Below are 17,400 nucleotides of genomic sequence, written 5' to 3'. Positions count from 1 at the left end.
CCTAGAGAACCCTCTTGAAATTTAGGAGGTTGCCAGAAACTGGCAGGTGAGTTGAAGGCATGTGTGTGCACACACACAGAGGTAAACATGCATGTATATATGTGTGTGCATGCACCCCTTCAAGTTGCCTGAAATTTAGGCAACCTCCTAAATTTCAAGATTCTCTAACCAAGGAAGACTTCGAGATAATTGTGCCAGTTCCTTTCTCTGAAATCTAGCCTTCAGTACATGGCATTCATTGGCAAACTACAATTCTCCTTTGAGTGGCAGGAGGAGGAGCCTCTGCCAGCTAAGGGGTGCCAGCAGTACGGGGCAAGGGAAGGGTGCCGGCCTATATGAGCAACCGAACACAGAGACGCAGTTTGCCAAAAGATGTGGTTCCATGATGTGAACAACAAACCTGGAATGCAAGAGTAAGGTGATTTGCATTGTTCTGGTAAAATTAAAAACAAAACATGTGAATGACTCCTAGGAAAGCCAGTATCTGGGAGTGCATGTCATGCCAGGAAACATTAATTCCATAGTCCACTCTGTCCCCTACCATGGATATTTTAGATTACAATTGCACAAAGCAACTTGGGCAATATAGCAGCTATAGTGCTGGATTTAAAATCAGGGAGACCTGGACTCATACTATTGCTCACTGATCATCAGTCAGTGTCTAACTGTAACTTCTTGCCATGATGAAAAATGAGGTGGGGACTCCAGATCTTTTGGAGGAAGATCTGGATAAAGGAAGCCACAGTAACAGGGGCATGTACTGATAAAAACAATTTAATGACACGCAGAATGTAATGTATTTTAAAACTATTATCTGCTTAACCATAGAACTTGAGTACTTGTCCAGCTTCTCCTGTACTCTACATTGTTGACTTGAGTAAGCTATTCCACATTCTACTGTGGTATGCCGAGGACTGATCACAGACATTAAATTATATTCCTGTTGACTTGAGAAAAGCATATTCAGTGTTTCAACTGCGCACCCCAGGGAGAGTACCAGTTTAACAGACATCAGTTCCTCTTTTTAAAAAAAAACTGGGCAGAGCTGCTTTGAAAGAATAGATCTGCTTAGTTTCTGAACAAACCAAACAGGTGGTTTGTCTCCTCAAGAACTGTCATTATCTGAACAAAAATAATGGTTCCATCAGTTCATACCATGTTACTAGGCTGCACATTAGCATTAATTGTTGCACAGATGAGCTGAATTTAGTTCAATAGCTAACTTTTCACCCCGGCTTTTCTTCACTAGGCTATTAACTTAATACAGCTTGTTCTGTTGAAAGGTAAAAAAAAGGACAGGGTCCAGCAGCTGAAGAAGCTGCCCTTGCATTTTCAAATGAGAGCAAAAAACTTATTTCCCTTATGTGCTACACATATTTGACACGTGTTGTGACAATTACCTGGGAAAAGAACATAATAAAGAGGTGGCCGAAAAGCAATACCAACAAATATCTTCTTAACTAGTGTGACATCTCCTAAGAAGAAAAGACTGATAAAAATTGGGATGTTCAGCTCACTCAGGATACACTTTTCATGCAACTAATCTTTGACAGCTGCAGTACAATACCTGTCCCTAATCATGAGTTATTCGCATTCAGCACTGAATACAGTCCCCACCCAAAAGTGGCAACACTAGAAAGAAATATCCAGATTCCAGCTGGATTATTCTTTTGGCTCAGGACAGTTTATGGTGTAATATTAGACAGGTTCAGTGGTGACACACGACGTGTTGGAGTGTTGTTGGCCGACAGTGAAGAAGGAAGTAAGAAAGGTGTGGCAATCTCTGTGGAGGAGGTCTCTCCTTGATTTCTTAACTGTAGGATTTGTCGTAGGAGGGCCTTCCCTTCTTCTCTAGTCTGGAAAAGAAGAGACACTGCATTAGCAAAGAGTAAAAACTGTGATGATAGCTAGAAACACCATATACAGAAGCTCCTGGGAAAAGTCCATCCATGCTTAAAGAAAGGTTGGGGGGGGGGGGCGGATTCATGGTCCTGGGTACCTATAACATGTCTCAAAGTAAAAGCCTCTAAGAATCACCTGTGTTTTGCCTACATGTGTTCTATATACTGGTTAGTGCATGAGTTTACTGGAAAGTGCCAAATGAATGTATAGTAATTTACATTGCCTACAGGTAACATGGGCTTTGACAGGACATTAAACTTAAAAAAAATCCTTAATAAGAAAGGAATAGGAGTATCTGCTTTATGTTTCCTGAATCACCGTGGACACAAGTTGCTTGAATAAATAACCAAATCTCAGTGAGAGAAAACAGTATTTTATGGCTGATAAGAACTCACCTTCTGGGTTGGGACCATGTTGATATACTAGCTCAGCAATTGGAGGTGGCAGTGGAAGGGAAAGGATCATAGAAACAGCCGACAAGAAGGATGGAAGTCATTGGGGAAATAGGCTAGTTGGAGCCAGTAAAATTTATCCACCTTCCCTTACCAAAATGTCTTAGGTTTGACCACAGTCATGTATTTTTAAGACCCAAAGGCTGCTCTGTGATGGTCACACACCCACAAAGGTCTTATCACAGCTTTTAACATGACTGTGTGTCTGTATGTGTGTGACTTCAAACAAATTTAAAGCCCATGAATTTCATAGGGTTTTCTTAGGGAAAGAATAATCAGTTCCTTCCTCTGAATTATAAAGCATGTGATATTCACTGGCAACCTCCCACCCAAATACTAATCAGATCTGAGCCTGCTTGTTTTCAGCCTGAAACAGATGGGCGAAAAGAAGTGTCTTCCAGATGCTGGGGGAGGGGGGGGCATAGGATGCCTCTGAGGCTGCCTGGAAAAGAAGCAGCAAAAAACTGGTCCTGCTGGCAGTCCATTTAAGATTGTGACGACCCATGTGGCAGTTGTGGTCCTGGGCCAATTACAGCTTGATTGTGGCTAGAGCGGCCACAGGCCGCTCCATGCCACACGTATGCTTTGCCCCTTCCAAGATGAGATGCGATCTGGTGCCTATAGCATATTTAGGGAGGCTACTTACCTTGGTAAAAATAGCAATCTGACCTAGGAGCTAATTAATTTTGTTTTATTGTGTTAAGGCAGCCTGCTGGATGGACAGCATCCCAAGACTGTTCTCAGTGATATTTTAAATTGGTCATCAGAAAGAAGTAGCCATTAGGCCCCAGTACAAGAGTCTGCTTACAACGGGGTGTCTACTCACATCATTAAATGCACAGCATTTCTGGGCACAGGCTGAGGCTTCATCCCAGAGTTTGCACTTGAAATAATACTGAGCTAGGTAGCGGAAGGCAGTGCTCACTTCTAGGTGCTCCACAATCTCCTAGAACAGGATAAAAATATTTAGAGTTTTGCTGTGTACTTTCTCTTACTATATCGTATGGAACTCACTCACCCCACAGGAATATATATCTTTGATGTATTTGATATAGCACTGAGCAGCTTGCTCTGATTCATTCAATTGCTCATGAAGCCTGGAAAAGAAAAGAAAACAAACAAACAAAACAAAACAAAAGATGAAAAAGTCCTTGATTGAAGGACACTAATCTTGTATCAGAACTGCATCTTCGTAAGTAGATTTGCATATGTGGGAATCAGAATTGGGCAGTTTCAGAACATCCTTATCCAGTAGAGAGCAGCTGCTGTGTTACTATGTAGCAAAGTGTCCAATGCACATCAGGCACTTTTTGCCGGAGTCCCAATATGCATCTTCCCAGTTCACTAACAGGATATTTTAGCCCCTCTGCTACTTAGCTAAGTATATATAAAGTTATGCCATATAAAAGACTATATGAGATTCTGGTCCATATCCTATTGGTTAGTCCCAACTAGAGCAGACTTGTTGAATCAACTGCTCAGTAGTGAGTCAACACAGGGGTAAATCTAGTGGATTCAATGGGTCTACTCTACTCAGGACTAATAATAGAATTTGGGACTAAGTATCCTCTAAGAACAGGATATACTTATTATTCCCTGCAAACTTATCTAATTTGTTACAGGTTGTGTATCCCTTATCAGGAATTCTGAATTCTGAAATACTCCAAAATCCAAAACATTTTTTAACTATGTACCTGCACAGTGGTCTTTCCACATTTGCTGGGGTTAGGAGCATAGGACTCCCATGGAAGTGGAAAAAAAACACAAATAAACAAACACTGTTTTTTTTACCAGAGAGACCACCTCTCTAAGAATCTCTAGATCCTCCAGCACAACTCTATAGTCATCACTGCCAAAGGCTGACCACAGAATTATGCTGAAGGACCTACAAAAGCCTAGAGGTGTTTTCTCTAGTAATCTCTAGATTCTCCAGCACAACCCTCTGGTCAATTTCCAGCAGAATCTCTCTGGGGGACCTAGGGATTCCTAAAGAAAACATATTACTCAAAACTGCAAATAATCAAAACTGCAAAAGTCAAAGCCATACATGTGGAGGGGCGACTTTACTGTATTTGCGAGTCTGGAGAAAAATGCAGTAAGGATCAGTGAAATGGCAGGAGGCATGGATTTGTGTCAAGCACTACACATGGATTCCAAACATTTCATAGATCCTCAATCTCTCTTCAGCCTCATCATGTCTCATTGTTTATGCAAATACAGGCATTCCAAAACTGGAAGTCCTGAACACTTCTGGTCCGATCCATTTCAGAAAAGGGATACTCAACTGGTATTAGGCAGAAATAAATACATATATATACAGGCCCAAAGAATAGATAATGCTGGAAAGTCTTTGCTTGCCATACTCAGGCATTTCCATTGGTCATTCCCATAACAGTAGGGAAATATCTCACGCAGGTATTACTCCCAACCTGCTGAGAAAGCCCATGAAAATCAGAAGCAGTACACATGCTGTTCATTACTCACTTTGCTAGTTTCACCAGTGCCATTTTTTCCACATCTCCTACAGCATATGCTCTCCAGTAACACTGTCAAGAAAGAAGAGAGAAATGTATATCAACTGTCTAAATGCAGATTAGAAGCAAAATGCCTACCCAGTCACTTCTATGCCCTTTGGCAGACATGAATAAGTCAGATAAAGCCCAAAGATGTCATAATAAAATATTTAGAAACTGTAACTCCAAAGAAACTAGCCTGCTCCCCCCATAGCTCTAGGTGACATGCCTCTCTACCTCTCTTTTTCGGAATAGAGGACTGAAAGCAGTGAGAACACTATCTGAAGGAATAGTCCTTATTATTATTGAGTCCTCCCCCACAGTAAACGAACAGAACAAAAAATCTATGCAAGGAACCAATGGGTGGGTAGGGGTATTTTTTTATATCCTCACGACATTCTCCATTCCATTCCATTCTCAAAAGATGTTGCATAAACAGAGACAATTCAAAAGATTCCAAGACAAGTGCTCATCTAAATACAACTCCCTTATGTGTTTTGTGGTGTTAACCTTAATACCAGTCTACTGCAAATCTGAATCCCTTGTACCTTTTTGGCTTCTACTAGCTGATTTAATTTCTCATAACATTCTCCAAGAGCAACCAGCATACGGGAATCATTGGGTCTGTGAAAAATACAAAAAAGCCAGCTAGCTGACTAATACAATGAACTCAGCACCATAAACATGCTGGGGACTGAGTATTCACATGAAATCCAACAGTAAGCTCAAATACGAGTCTAGAATTTGGCACTGGGATCCATGTTCAGCTATTAGAATAATTTATTTTAAATCTGAATTTTCACTTACGCACCGAGAGAGGGCCAAGCCCATGAAAAGCAGCACTTTATTTCCAGAGGATGCCAATCATTACTGTTTGCAAAAGTGATAGATTTAATAATAATAATAATAATAATAATAATAATAATAATAATAATATCATCCTTTGACTCTGGTAAATCCACCACAGTAGATTTATAGGCAATTCCATTTTGGGAGAAAGGTGGGCTATACATTCAATAAACAAAATATGTAAAAATACAGTCTGCACTAAGCCACGTGGTTTTATTTGCTGGACATGTATGGTGATTTTTAAGTGGATGCTTAAAAAAACAGCACAGTCCATTTGCAGCAGTGGTGGGAATCATGTAGCCCTACCAAGGCTGCTGGACCTTAGCTCCTGGCACTCCTCACCCCTAGCTATGCTGGCCAGGGTTGTTGAGAACTACAAGGCTATGATACCTGGAGGGTCACAAGACTCCCAACCTTGATTTATAAGAATGTAATTCCACACAGTGATAAGAACAGCAATTTTTTAAAAATGAGATACTACACAAGATTGACTTACAATGGTTGCTTTACCTGAGTTGATGGGCTCGTCGATAGTAATAGAGGCAATAAAATGGCATTTTAAGTATTTCATATGTTTGTCCCAGTCCATACCATGCTCTATAGTCTCTTTTGTTCACTTCTATGGCATGTCTGTCCAGGGGAGGGGGGGAGACAAGGAGGTAGAGGATTAACCACACTGGTAGAAGAACCTTGTTAGACCACCCTATGCAGAATCCAAAGTGAAACCTTCATTTTGGAAGGTACGTGTTCAAACAAACCTGTATGCCTGAATAGCTGCTGATGTGTTTTTCATCTCCATGTATTCATGCCCCATGAGAGTCCATGCTCCAAGATACCGAGGATTCAGCTTTAATGCCCTCTGGAAATAAAGTGCTGCTTTTTCATGTTGCGAGCGTAAACTATAGTAGTTGCCTGAGAAAGTACAATGATCTGTCAGACAAAGGCGGGTTATAAACTGCCATTTTGCGGCAATTTGCCGCCGCCGCTGTTTGCTCCGTAAGGGAGCCGCTGCAGCCAAACCGCGCGGCTCCGTTACGGAGCAAAAAAGAAGCTCTAAAATGGAGCTTCTTTAAGTGGCGCCTCTGTGATGTCGTGAGGCGCCAGGGGCGCATTCACGACGTCACAGACGCCGCGACACGTTCGGACGCACAGCGTCTGATATGTAAAGATGGCACCGGCCGTGTGGAACGGCCGGTGCCATATTGTACAGACAGAGTCCGTATTAGAGCCAGGGGCGTCTAGAAGAGACGCCCCTTTTTTAAAATGGGACGTCCTGCGGACGTCCCAAGTGCCGGTCTGTAACCGGCCAAAGATATCCTGGGAGTGGGAAACAACAACTCACATGAAAAAGAACCAAGGAATTCCATCCATCCCACTCAAGGATGCAAGCAAGCAAGTCTCTCACCAATTACACAGCATGTCTCAACACGGTACTTGTCAATCTCACAGAGGTTGTGGGCCAAATAGCTCAATTCAGGTTTCATGCCCTAAAGTGATAAAAGCAGGTAACCATGAGGACAAGGGCTACCACATAATCAATGAGAGTGTGAGACAAGGTGAAAAAAGGAGTTAAATTCAGAGATTAGAAATATTATTATTATTATTATTAAATATTATAAGTTTTATTTATAGACCGCTATTCCACAAGGATCATAGCGGTGTACAGTAAAAAATTGCAATACAAAATTAGCCCCTACCCACCCCCTCACTCCCTCCAGGCTGAATGATGACAGTTGGCCGTGGAGGGAGGGCTCTGTCACTTCAGGGCGGTCCCGATGGTGTTGGACCCGCCCCCTCACTCCCCCCAGGCTGGATGATGACATTATATTTATTTATATAATGTCCTTCCTACCAAAGGGTGGAACCTCAAACATATATAATAAAAATAGACAATAAAGCACAACACTATAAAATGCTAAAATAATATACTAATACAGTGCTTCCTCGGGTTACGAAATTAATTCGTTCCGCGGCCGCTTTCGTAACCCGAAAAGCCTTCGCAAGCCGAAAACCCATAGGCGCTAATGGGGAAAAGCCGCGATTCCGTGTGAAATAGCGCCGAAAAGCACCAAAAATTTTTTCGTAACCCGAAAAAACATTCGTAACCCGGAACAATTATTTCCTATGGGATTTTTTCGTATCCCGGAAATTTCGTAACCTGGGTATTTCGTATCCCGAGGTACCACAGTATACTAAAAACAAATGCTTTAAAACTTTCAAACCTCAAACTGAATTACTGGATTGAATAATCAGGATATTTAATAAGAAATAAGATTTGAGTTTTTCTGGGTGCAACCCAGAAGCTGTTCAAAAGCACAAAAAGCCATCACAATGAAGTCAAGCAATACAAATCTGCTGTCTTCTTGTTATAAATCAAGACACAAAGACACAAAAAACAGAGATGACAGTAATACTGCTATTAGAGTTCTCTCTTTTTGTTTAGGACTAATTAATAAACTTTGGGTGACATGATTAAGTGGCTATTTTTGTGTAATTACAAGAAGCAAAAAGCTCAGACATGCAACCCACATTTTATTACTTGGTTTTCCACAAAAATGGTGGCAAAATGTAAGCCATGTAGAATGCTTGGAAGTCATTAACAATAAGAGCTGCCCAATGTTTTTGTTATTTCATTCAATATCTGAAGTAGCTTAAAAAACTGCTCTTGGGTATCTCAAGTTTATTCTTTATGTGGCAATTGTTCTCTGAGACCATTTCTGACACAGGGCCCTGTACAAATACACTAACTACATACAATGGCAGACATCAGGAAAAAGCAAAACGTAGAACGACTGACAATTAACTTCTAATTTTGAAAATCTGATATTTTTTTTATCCTGAACAGGTGAGAAAAGCCTAGACTCAAAAAGTGAACTACTGTACCAATACCAAGGAATAAGCATCAGTTAAATCAGTGATACAAGGTTTTTTTGGAAAACAGGATTATATTATTAGTGCACTCCCCACCCCATGTCCCTATCTAATTATACATTTATGTGTGTGTGTGTACTTAACATGCTAGAGACAGGTGCTGTACACACCCTGTAGATGTTGGGTTGCTATGATACATTTTGGTGGCAGAGGAAAAAAGTACTCACCCTAACATATAGCAGATTAGAAAAAGTGTCCATATTTTCTATCCTATAAGGATCTTGTTTCCTTAATTCATTGAAGATGGACAAAGCTTTATCAATATCTGAAGGAAAAAAAAACACACACCAGAGTAAGCACAGCAAGAAACAAAACAAGGAAGTACCCCAAATCTGAGAAGTTTTACTGACCTCGGATATTGTGATAGGCCACTGCAATCTGGGAGATAATGTAGGTGCTTTTGGAGAATCCTGCATCAATAAGACTCTGATACTTCTGTAAGGCTTCTTCTATCAGCTGCAGTTCTGTGTAGATATGTGCCAAGAAGAACTCCTTCATCCAGGTATCTGGCAAGGACAGGAACTTCAGCTGGCAGCAACCACCAAACAGAAGAAGGAAAACACTTAGAGGATACACTATAGCAACCCCCAAGAACCGTATTCAACTTGTCTGAACAGTTAGAATAATAGACTAACATAAACAGCTATGACTTTAGGTTCTTCAGCTGAATTGAATTGTTTTTGATTCAGGAAAGCCATCAAGATTAATATCAATTCCAGAGCAGTCAATGTTTCATAGGTCAAATTACATGAGAAAGCAAAGACTGAATTTTAAGTTAACACATACTTCCCTTGAGAATCCCCAAACTTACCATTTCTTTGTCTGTAATCAAGTTACAAAGCTCCAGCCAGGACCCCCCAGTGTAATGGCAAAATGTGGGTAGCTTCAACGAACACATCAATGGCCTCCTTCACTAAGTCCAACTTTCGTAACACAACCCCATACCTGTTAGGATACAGAGGAAAAAATAAATACTACAAAGGCAAAAGCCTATGCCATCACTATGTCCCAACCTGATACTCAGGCCTAGTTTGCATGTAAGAGAACTATTAAGAAATCTTGCTTCTTGTTTTTGAGCAGCATGCTTGATTGCTGAACTTGCTTCCTCCTAAGAGAGGGACCAGACAGATACATCAGGAAACTTCCAGCACTAGTTTGTTTAATAATATAGAACCAAGATTTCTGTTTTGTTGCTCCTACAAAAAGCCAAGAGTCAAAAGCCAAGAACTTAGCAGAATAACAAGTCCAGAATCCCACTTCGGACAAACATCCTGGTTTATTAAGCTGACAAAACAAAAGACAACAATCAAGCAACACGCACCAACACACTGCTTCTTACCAATAAACAGAATTACTTATTGTCACATCCAAAGCCGATCTCTATATGATTATCATGCAACATGAATAAAGGGGTGCCCCACTCTACTCTTTTCACAATCTCATTTACATACATGGATTCAAATATATGACTAGATCCTACATATTGATGTGAAAAATTATCAAGTCTTATTTTCATTGTATTTCTCAGACTACTGTAGCAGTTTTATATCCAGTTGCAATATCCTCCCCCCCAACACAGGCATTTTGAGTATTTTTCAGAGTATGCATGTTCTATTTGTTTTTCTAATATACTGTTGTTGAGTGCCTTTAAATCATTTTGAGATATGGTGACCCTAAGGCAAACCTGTCATGGAGTTTTCTTGGCATGGTTTGCCCACAGGTGGATTGCCTTTGCCTTTCTCTGAATTTTGCCAGAGGTCACACAGTGGATCTCCATAGCTGAGCGGGGTTCTCCAAAACTGTAGTCTAACGCTCAGGCTACTACACTACGCAGGCTGTCCATTACAATGTATGCATATTTGCTATTGACTATAGCATGTGTATGTACATTTTTCAGTAATATTCCTGAAGTTGCACAGAAGGCACTTGAAACAGTCCTGACGCATTTGTCCCACTGCTATGCTGAAGAGGTATGAAATGAATATTCATCTAGGGAAAAGGGAATCCTATGATTTTTTTCCACCTCTACCCTACATGATTTATTCTTCTGCCTCTTAGATACTTACAGATAAAGGCCAAATCCATCCAGCTCTCGGGCTTTATGTTTCTTGCTAAGCTCTACCCGTAATTCCCTCAGAACTTCATTCTTCACCTGTCCCTTTTCTAAGGGACCTGTAAAAAAGAATAATTGACTTTTAGTATGTTCGTCATCTCTCTCCAAGAAGCACAAAATTGTTAAGTTTATGTAGCACTGGCTTATACATAAAAATCTACAGCTTACAGTAGCGCAAGACAACTACAGTAAGCCAAAGCATAGACTTCCATTCAGCAGTTTCTCCATCTAGACTGTGAATAAATACTACTATGGCTTGAGGTGAAAAGGTTGAATCATTCCCATAGGTTACTGCATCTCAAATGTTTTACAATAGTATTATTTTTATTTGAACATAGAAGCTCTTCCAAAGAACTAGACTCAATAATTAGATGCACATATTTGCACCAATCCATTTAGGTCTATTGTTACTGAAAACCAGCAAGATGAAATGTACTGTAGCTATATTGTTTCTGGTTTTACACAGCTCTGTGTTGCCCCAAAAGAGTACTGTAAAATGTCACACCTAGCAATAATGTATGTTTAGTGGCTTCCAACCACGGCCTTGGATCTGGAAAATGATAAAACCAACATTATAAATCCTACTATACATAGTGTTTAATTGTATCAAACACAATCCAATGATAGAATCTGATACTCAATTCAAACTCAGAAAGATGCATGACAAGGAAAGGAATGTAAAAGATTGAATTACATTTGCTCTTGTTTTGTATTTTGTTTGATTTTGTAAAATTGACAGAGTAGTAGAAAATTAAGAGTGAAAAACAAAAACAAAAAAGATGAAGGATCTGTTAGCAATTTCTTACCCAGACTATCCACTGTCTCATCATCCTTCTTTTTTTCACCTGACTGCAAAACAAAAACCAATTGTAAAACCCAATCTCATATCATGCCACGAATGGTTCAGTTACCAGCCACAGCAGAAAAAGAGGAAGTAACTTATACAGTTAAGACCTCAATATCTGCGGGGGATCAGTTCCAGACACCCACCCCCCGCGGATACCAAAAACCATGGGACCTAAAGTCCTATTGTCCCCAATGTACACATGGTCACATGCCACTAGGGATAACAGGGCTTCAGGTAAATGGAGGCTGTCCCTAATGGTGCACAGCCACATGCAAGTACTGCCATTGGGGACAATGGAGTTTTCCTGTCCATAGAAGCTTAAATCCGCAGATGGCAAGCCCGTGGATAACAAGGCCCCACTGTAATTCCCTTCTTAGATGCAGTAAGGTTATTCATGGACATAAAAATATATATCAAAATCAAGGGGAAAAGGCTGAACAATTTCATTAGCTCACCAGGTATCTAGAATACATATATAGGAAATAGGCCTTCTGGCTCTTGCAGCCCCGGAGAAAGTAGGCAGCCCTGTCATATTCTTTCAGATCAAAGTATGATTTAGCAAGAGTGTAAGCATCCAAGTCACGAGCATCTTCCTAAGAATGAAGAAAAACAAGTTGATTCCAACAAAATGAATTCCTGACTCCTTCTGGCAAGGAAAGTGTCAAGGAAATAATATAATTTTTCTTTAACTTTAGTTTTTCAATGTAACAAACACTCTCATATTGACAAAGAAAATACTGGAGGTTGAGAACAAGTTAAGTAGACCAAGTGCCCACTGTCTAATTAAAATATAACTTCTCCCTGGATAGTTGATAGATTAGTTGGTCTAAAGCATCATGGATAAGAAATTAAAGAAAAGGAGAGGACAGGGAGAGGCTTTAAAAAAAGCAATTTGTTTGCTTGTATAATGATTCACACTTCCAGAATTGCTACAAGAAATCTAAGATTTACGGGGTCTTTTAATAACTGGATTTTAAACCCTCCCCCACATCTCCTTAGGAAAAAATCAACAATAACTATCAGAGATAAATCATTCTATAGCCAAAGTCTTTTGAGAAAGACACATGAATAGGAACTGTAAGACAGTAAAATCCAGTTAAATACAAAAAAATTAAGAACCCAGTTTAAAGCAGACAATATAATAAGTGTAAGAAATAAAGAAATAAAAAATATCCAAGGAGATAAAATTCTAGAATTCTAAGACACAACTTTCTGATATAATTTGGCAGTAAATGATATCGCAAGTTAAAGGTGTGAAAATAAAAAAGTATTACCAAAATATCAATGAAGTAGGGGTCAAGTAGACCGGGGGGTGTGTGATTTCACAACTGGAAGAAAGTATCACTGAAAAGATCCACTGACAATTTTCCTCCCATCAAATATCAGTAAGCAAGGAAAGCTGGATCAGGGCCTCTGGTTACAGAGAATGGTTATGGAATGCAGTGATCCTCTCAGTGTTACTGTCTGCTCTGGTACTGTCTACCAGTGATCATATGGCCAAAGGGAAAGGTGCCAGCCTGCAGACAGCCCTCCCTACCATCTGAACTAAGACCAGAAACAAAAAAGGCAGGCCTATGACTAACATCTTCAATTTCTTTCTCCTGTTTGCCTGATGAAGAAGCCAGTGTGACTTCAAAAGCTTGCAACATGTCATTGTGCATTTTGGTTGGCCTAATACAGGTATCATTGTTTGCATGTTATTGGATTTGCTATATGGAAAACACAGCTACCTCAGATGTCTACTCTTCTAACTACCAGTTGATGGGGATTTTTTTTTTGGGGGGGGGGGGAGGGGCTCCTGAGCAAATTTTTGAGGAGTATTACAACAAAACCCCCTCTACTTGTCCATACCTCTGTGAGTGCAGGCGCAGGAGGCAGCTCATTCAGGGGCAGGGGGTCCAGGGCAAAAGCCAGCTCTGAGGCCCTGCAACAAGAAAGTCTACTGCACTGGAGAGAACATTGCCACAGGCAGCCTGCCTAGTTCCCCACAACGCTCTCTCTAGACACACGTGTATCAAGATTTCCCATGCTGTTGTTCACTTATTCATCTTGCAGGCAGCTGCTTGTACTTTATATTAACAGGCACTTTAAAAGTACAGTACTCATTTTGCACAAACCCATCATACCACATACGAAGTAGCTTAAAATGGTTTAAAACCCACCTACTCGCCACAAGCTCAGCTTTGTAAAATGCTCAGGTGCCACAAGGCAGCAGCAGGGGCTGAGGGAAATCAATGACCCTCCTCCTGATATTGTTGGACTCTACCTCCCATCACTCCCAGTCCGCTTGGCCAATAGTGAGGGGCAACAAGCCGTTCACAGGGGTGTCAGTAGAGTGATGTGTGGGGGGGGCTGCGCTAGGTGGCACCCAAAGGGGAGGTGACCACACTGCTCCCCAAACACCCCTTTAAAGTGCTGAGAAGGTGGAGTGAGCTGGGGTTTGGAGCTCAGTGGCAGGAGAAAGGAGAGGCGCCAGGTTTTAAAGTTTAAATATTTTAAAACGTCCCATTTTATCAATTTTTCACTTTGTTAGGTTACCACACTACGCTCTTATAGTGGTGCTATTCCACTTTGACTGCTCTGACTGCCTCCTGTTGCATTCTGGGGTTTGTAGTTCAGTGAGGCATAGGCACTCTCTGGCTGAGGATTCTAAATGCCCCCCTTAAACCACAAATCCCAGAATGCAACAGGAGGCAGCCAGAGCAGTTATAGTGGAATAGCCGCGCTGTGTAAATACACTGAAGCTGTGCCTATGACATTGTCGTTTAAAGGTACAATTTCAATTTTGCTAGTTGTTCATGTCACAACTATGGCCCTGACATGGAGTGATTTATGGCATCTGCGGCTCATGAGTAACAGTAGTGCAAACACACCTTGCTAAGGATTCTGCGGTTTGGGAAGAGGGGGTCAATGGGAGAGTTGGTGAGAGACAGGCGCCGTGGGTTGCATCCGCACTGCAGAAATAACCCAGTTCGAGACCGCTCTAACTGCCCTGGCTGAGTGCTTGGGGATTGGGGGAATGTCGTTTATTGTGGCCGCAGAGCTGTCTCTGAGAGGGAAGGGCTCCACGTCTCACACAAAACCACAGTTCCCATCATTCCCTAGCACTGAGGCAGGGCAGTGAGAGCGGTGCCAAACCGGATTATTTTCTGCAGTGCGGATGCAGCCAAGCGAAAGCAGAGCAACTCTTGCAGGGACAGGAGCAGCCCCTGGAGTCCCCCTTTCCGCTCACCATTTCCCGCTGTGCTGCAGGCCCCGCTCCCGGCTCCGCTCCGCCACGTCCAGCAGCTGCTTCTTGATCCCGCGGAGGTCGCAGAAATCCGCGCTCGCAAAGCCTGCCCCGGAGGACGCCGCTCCTACGCTCGGCGCCGCCATTTTGTCGCCCCTTCGCGCTAATCGGCGGCGGCGGCGGGCGCAACGAGGAAACTGAGCGCCTATTGGAGGATCCCTCTTGGCTCAGCTATTGGAGGAGCCCTCTTAGTGCCACACAAACCCTGAGCGGTGATTGGTCGAGGGAGGATGACGTAGAGGCAGAGGCGGGGGCTAGAGGAGACTGTGGCTTCATCTACACTGGAGAAATAGCCTGGTTTGGCATCCGTTTAATGTGTTGTCTGGCTCAAAGCTATGACCTTCTGGGAGTTGGAGTTTGTTGTGAGGCCCAGAGCAGGAGTGTGTTCCACTGTTGAACAGCCCTGACTGTCAGGGAGTTCCTCCTAATGTTGGGGTGGATTCTCTTTTCCTGGAGCTTGCATCCATTGTTCCAGATCCTGTTCTCTGGAGCAGCAGAAAACAAGTTTGCTCCCTCCTCAATATGACATCCTTTCAGGTACTTAAACAGGGCTATGATCATATCACCTCTTAACCTTCTCTTCTCCAGGCTAAACATCCCCAGCTCCCTAAGTCTCTCCTCATAGGGAATTGACACAGTATTCCAGGTAAGGTCTGACCAAAGCAACATAAAGTGGCACTATTAATTCCCTTGATCTAGACACAACACGTCTATTGATGCAGCCTAGAATTGCATTGGCTTTTTTAGCTGCTGCATCGCACTATTGGCTCATGTTCAACTTGTGGTCTACTTGGACTCCCAGATCCCTTTCACATGTAGTTTCATTCAGACAGATGTCCCCCATAATCCTATATCTGTGTATTTCATTTTTCCGCCCTAAGTGCAGTACCTTACATTTCTCCGTGTTGAAGTTCATTTTGTTAGCTTTGGCCCAGCTTTCTAGTCTATTCAGGTCATTTTGAATCTTGATCCTGTCCTCTGGGGTATTAGCTATTCCCCCTAATTTGGTGTCATCTGCAAATTTGATAAGTATGCTTCCAATTCTGTCATCCAGGTCATTGATAAAGATGTTGAATAGCACTGGGCCCAGGACAGAGCCCTGTGGGACCCCACTGGTCACTTCTCTCCAGGATGAAAAGGAGCCATTGCTGAGCACCCTTTGGGTTCGGCCGGTCAACCAATTACAGATCCATGTAACAGTTCCTTTGTCTAGCCCACATTTTACAAGCTTGTTTGCAAGAATGTCATGGGAAACCTTGTCAAAGGCCTTACTGAAATCAAGATATACTATATCCACAGCATTCCCTTCATCTACCAAGCTGGTAAATTTACCAAAAACAAAACAAAACAAAAACCCAAAACATGACCCAGCCCATGTTCACTTTTTGTAATTATGGCATTCCCTTCTAAATGTTCACAAACTCTCTGTTAAATGATCTACTCTATAATCTTTGGGGATGTGGTGGCTTAATGGTTAAGTTGCCAGTTCTGACCCTTGTACGATTGGAAGGTTGGCAGTTTGAAGCCTGAGCGCTGCATGATGGGGTGAGCTTCTGTCACTAGTACCAGTTTCTGCCCACCTAGCAGTTTGAAAGCATGTAAAATGCAAATAGATACTTACATACCACTTTGGTGGGAAGGTAACAGCATTCACACTACCACTAGATTTATCTTCAGACAATGCTGGCTCTTTGGCTTAGTAATAAAGATGAGCACATCCCTCTACAGTCGGGTACGACTAAACATTCATGTATAGGGACTACCTTTACCTCTTTTACCTAGAATCTTTGCTGGTATTGATGTCAGACTAACTGGGCAGTAATTGTTGGGATCCCCTTGCCCCCCTTTTAATAATATTTTTATTGATTTATTAACACAAAACACATGACATCCACTATCAAATATGTTCACCCAAACTCATACAATGCAAACATGACATTACATACATTACTGTCAAATTAGTCTGGCATGACTTGTTTTTGAGAAACCCATGTTGACTTTTAGTGATCACGGCATTCTAAGTACTTGCTGTCTCTCTGCTGTCTGGTCTTTCCTGGTATTGATGTCGCTGAGTGAGTAGTAATTATTTGGGTCCTCTTTTTTCCCTTTTTTGAAGATGAGGACTATATTTGCCCTGCTCCAGTCTTCTGTGACCTCTCCTATTCTCCAGGAATTCTCAAAGATTATTGCCAGTGGTTCTGAGATTACTTCTGCTGTTTTTTAAAATACCCTTGGATGTAATTCATCTGGCCCAGGAGACTAATTCATTTAGAATAGCCAGGCATTCCTATACTACCTCTTTGCCTATTCTTTGCTGAATTTCCCCTGCTGCATCATCTGCTCTATTTTTCCCAGTTTGAGCAGTGTTTTTCTTTTGGGAGAAGACTGAGGCAAAGGAGGTGTTGAGTAGTTTTGCCTTTTTTATGTCTTCTATTAGACTTCTGCTATACCAGACCTTCCCTGGTTATCAGCCTGGCTGGGTCAATTTACTTTTCATCACATTA

General features: G+C 41.7%; 1 protein-coding gene across 1 annotated transcript; it reads right to left on the bottom strand.

Moving 5' to 3' along the window:
- Nucleotides 1–758: 758 nt before the first annotated feature.
- On the bottom strand, nt 759–15,013 carry CDC23 (cell division cycle 23). The gene is given in 17 exon segments (XM_042451489.1): nt 759–1,856; nt 3,181–3,300; nt 3,373–3,451; nt 4,839–4,900; nt 5,416–5,491; nt 6,227–6,346; nt 6,475–6,628; nt 7,122–7,203; nt 8,815–8,912; nt 8,998–9,175; nt 9,459–9,503; nt 9,505–9,592; nt 10,714–10,819; nt 11,567–11,609; nt 12,063–12,200; nt 13,459–13,531; nt 14,840–15,013. Coding segments are annotated over 17 exon segments (1,776 nt in total). The 5' UTR covers nt 14,983–15,013; the 3' UTR covers nt 759–1,685.
- Between the last annotated feature and the right edge of the window lie 2,387 nt (nt 15,014–17,400).

This window comes from Sceloporus undulatus, chromosome 2, assembly GCF_019175285.1.
Source record: "Sceloporus undulatus isolate JIND9_A2432 ecotype Alabama chromosome 2, SceUnd_v1.1, whole genome shotgun sequence".
Classification (NCBI taxonomy): Eukaryota; Metazoa; Chordata; class Lepidosauria; order Squamata; family Phrynosomatidae; genus Sceloporus; species Sceloporus undulatus.
This window is presented reverse-complemented; position numbering and strand designations above follow the sequence as displayed.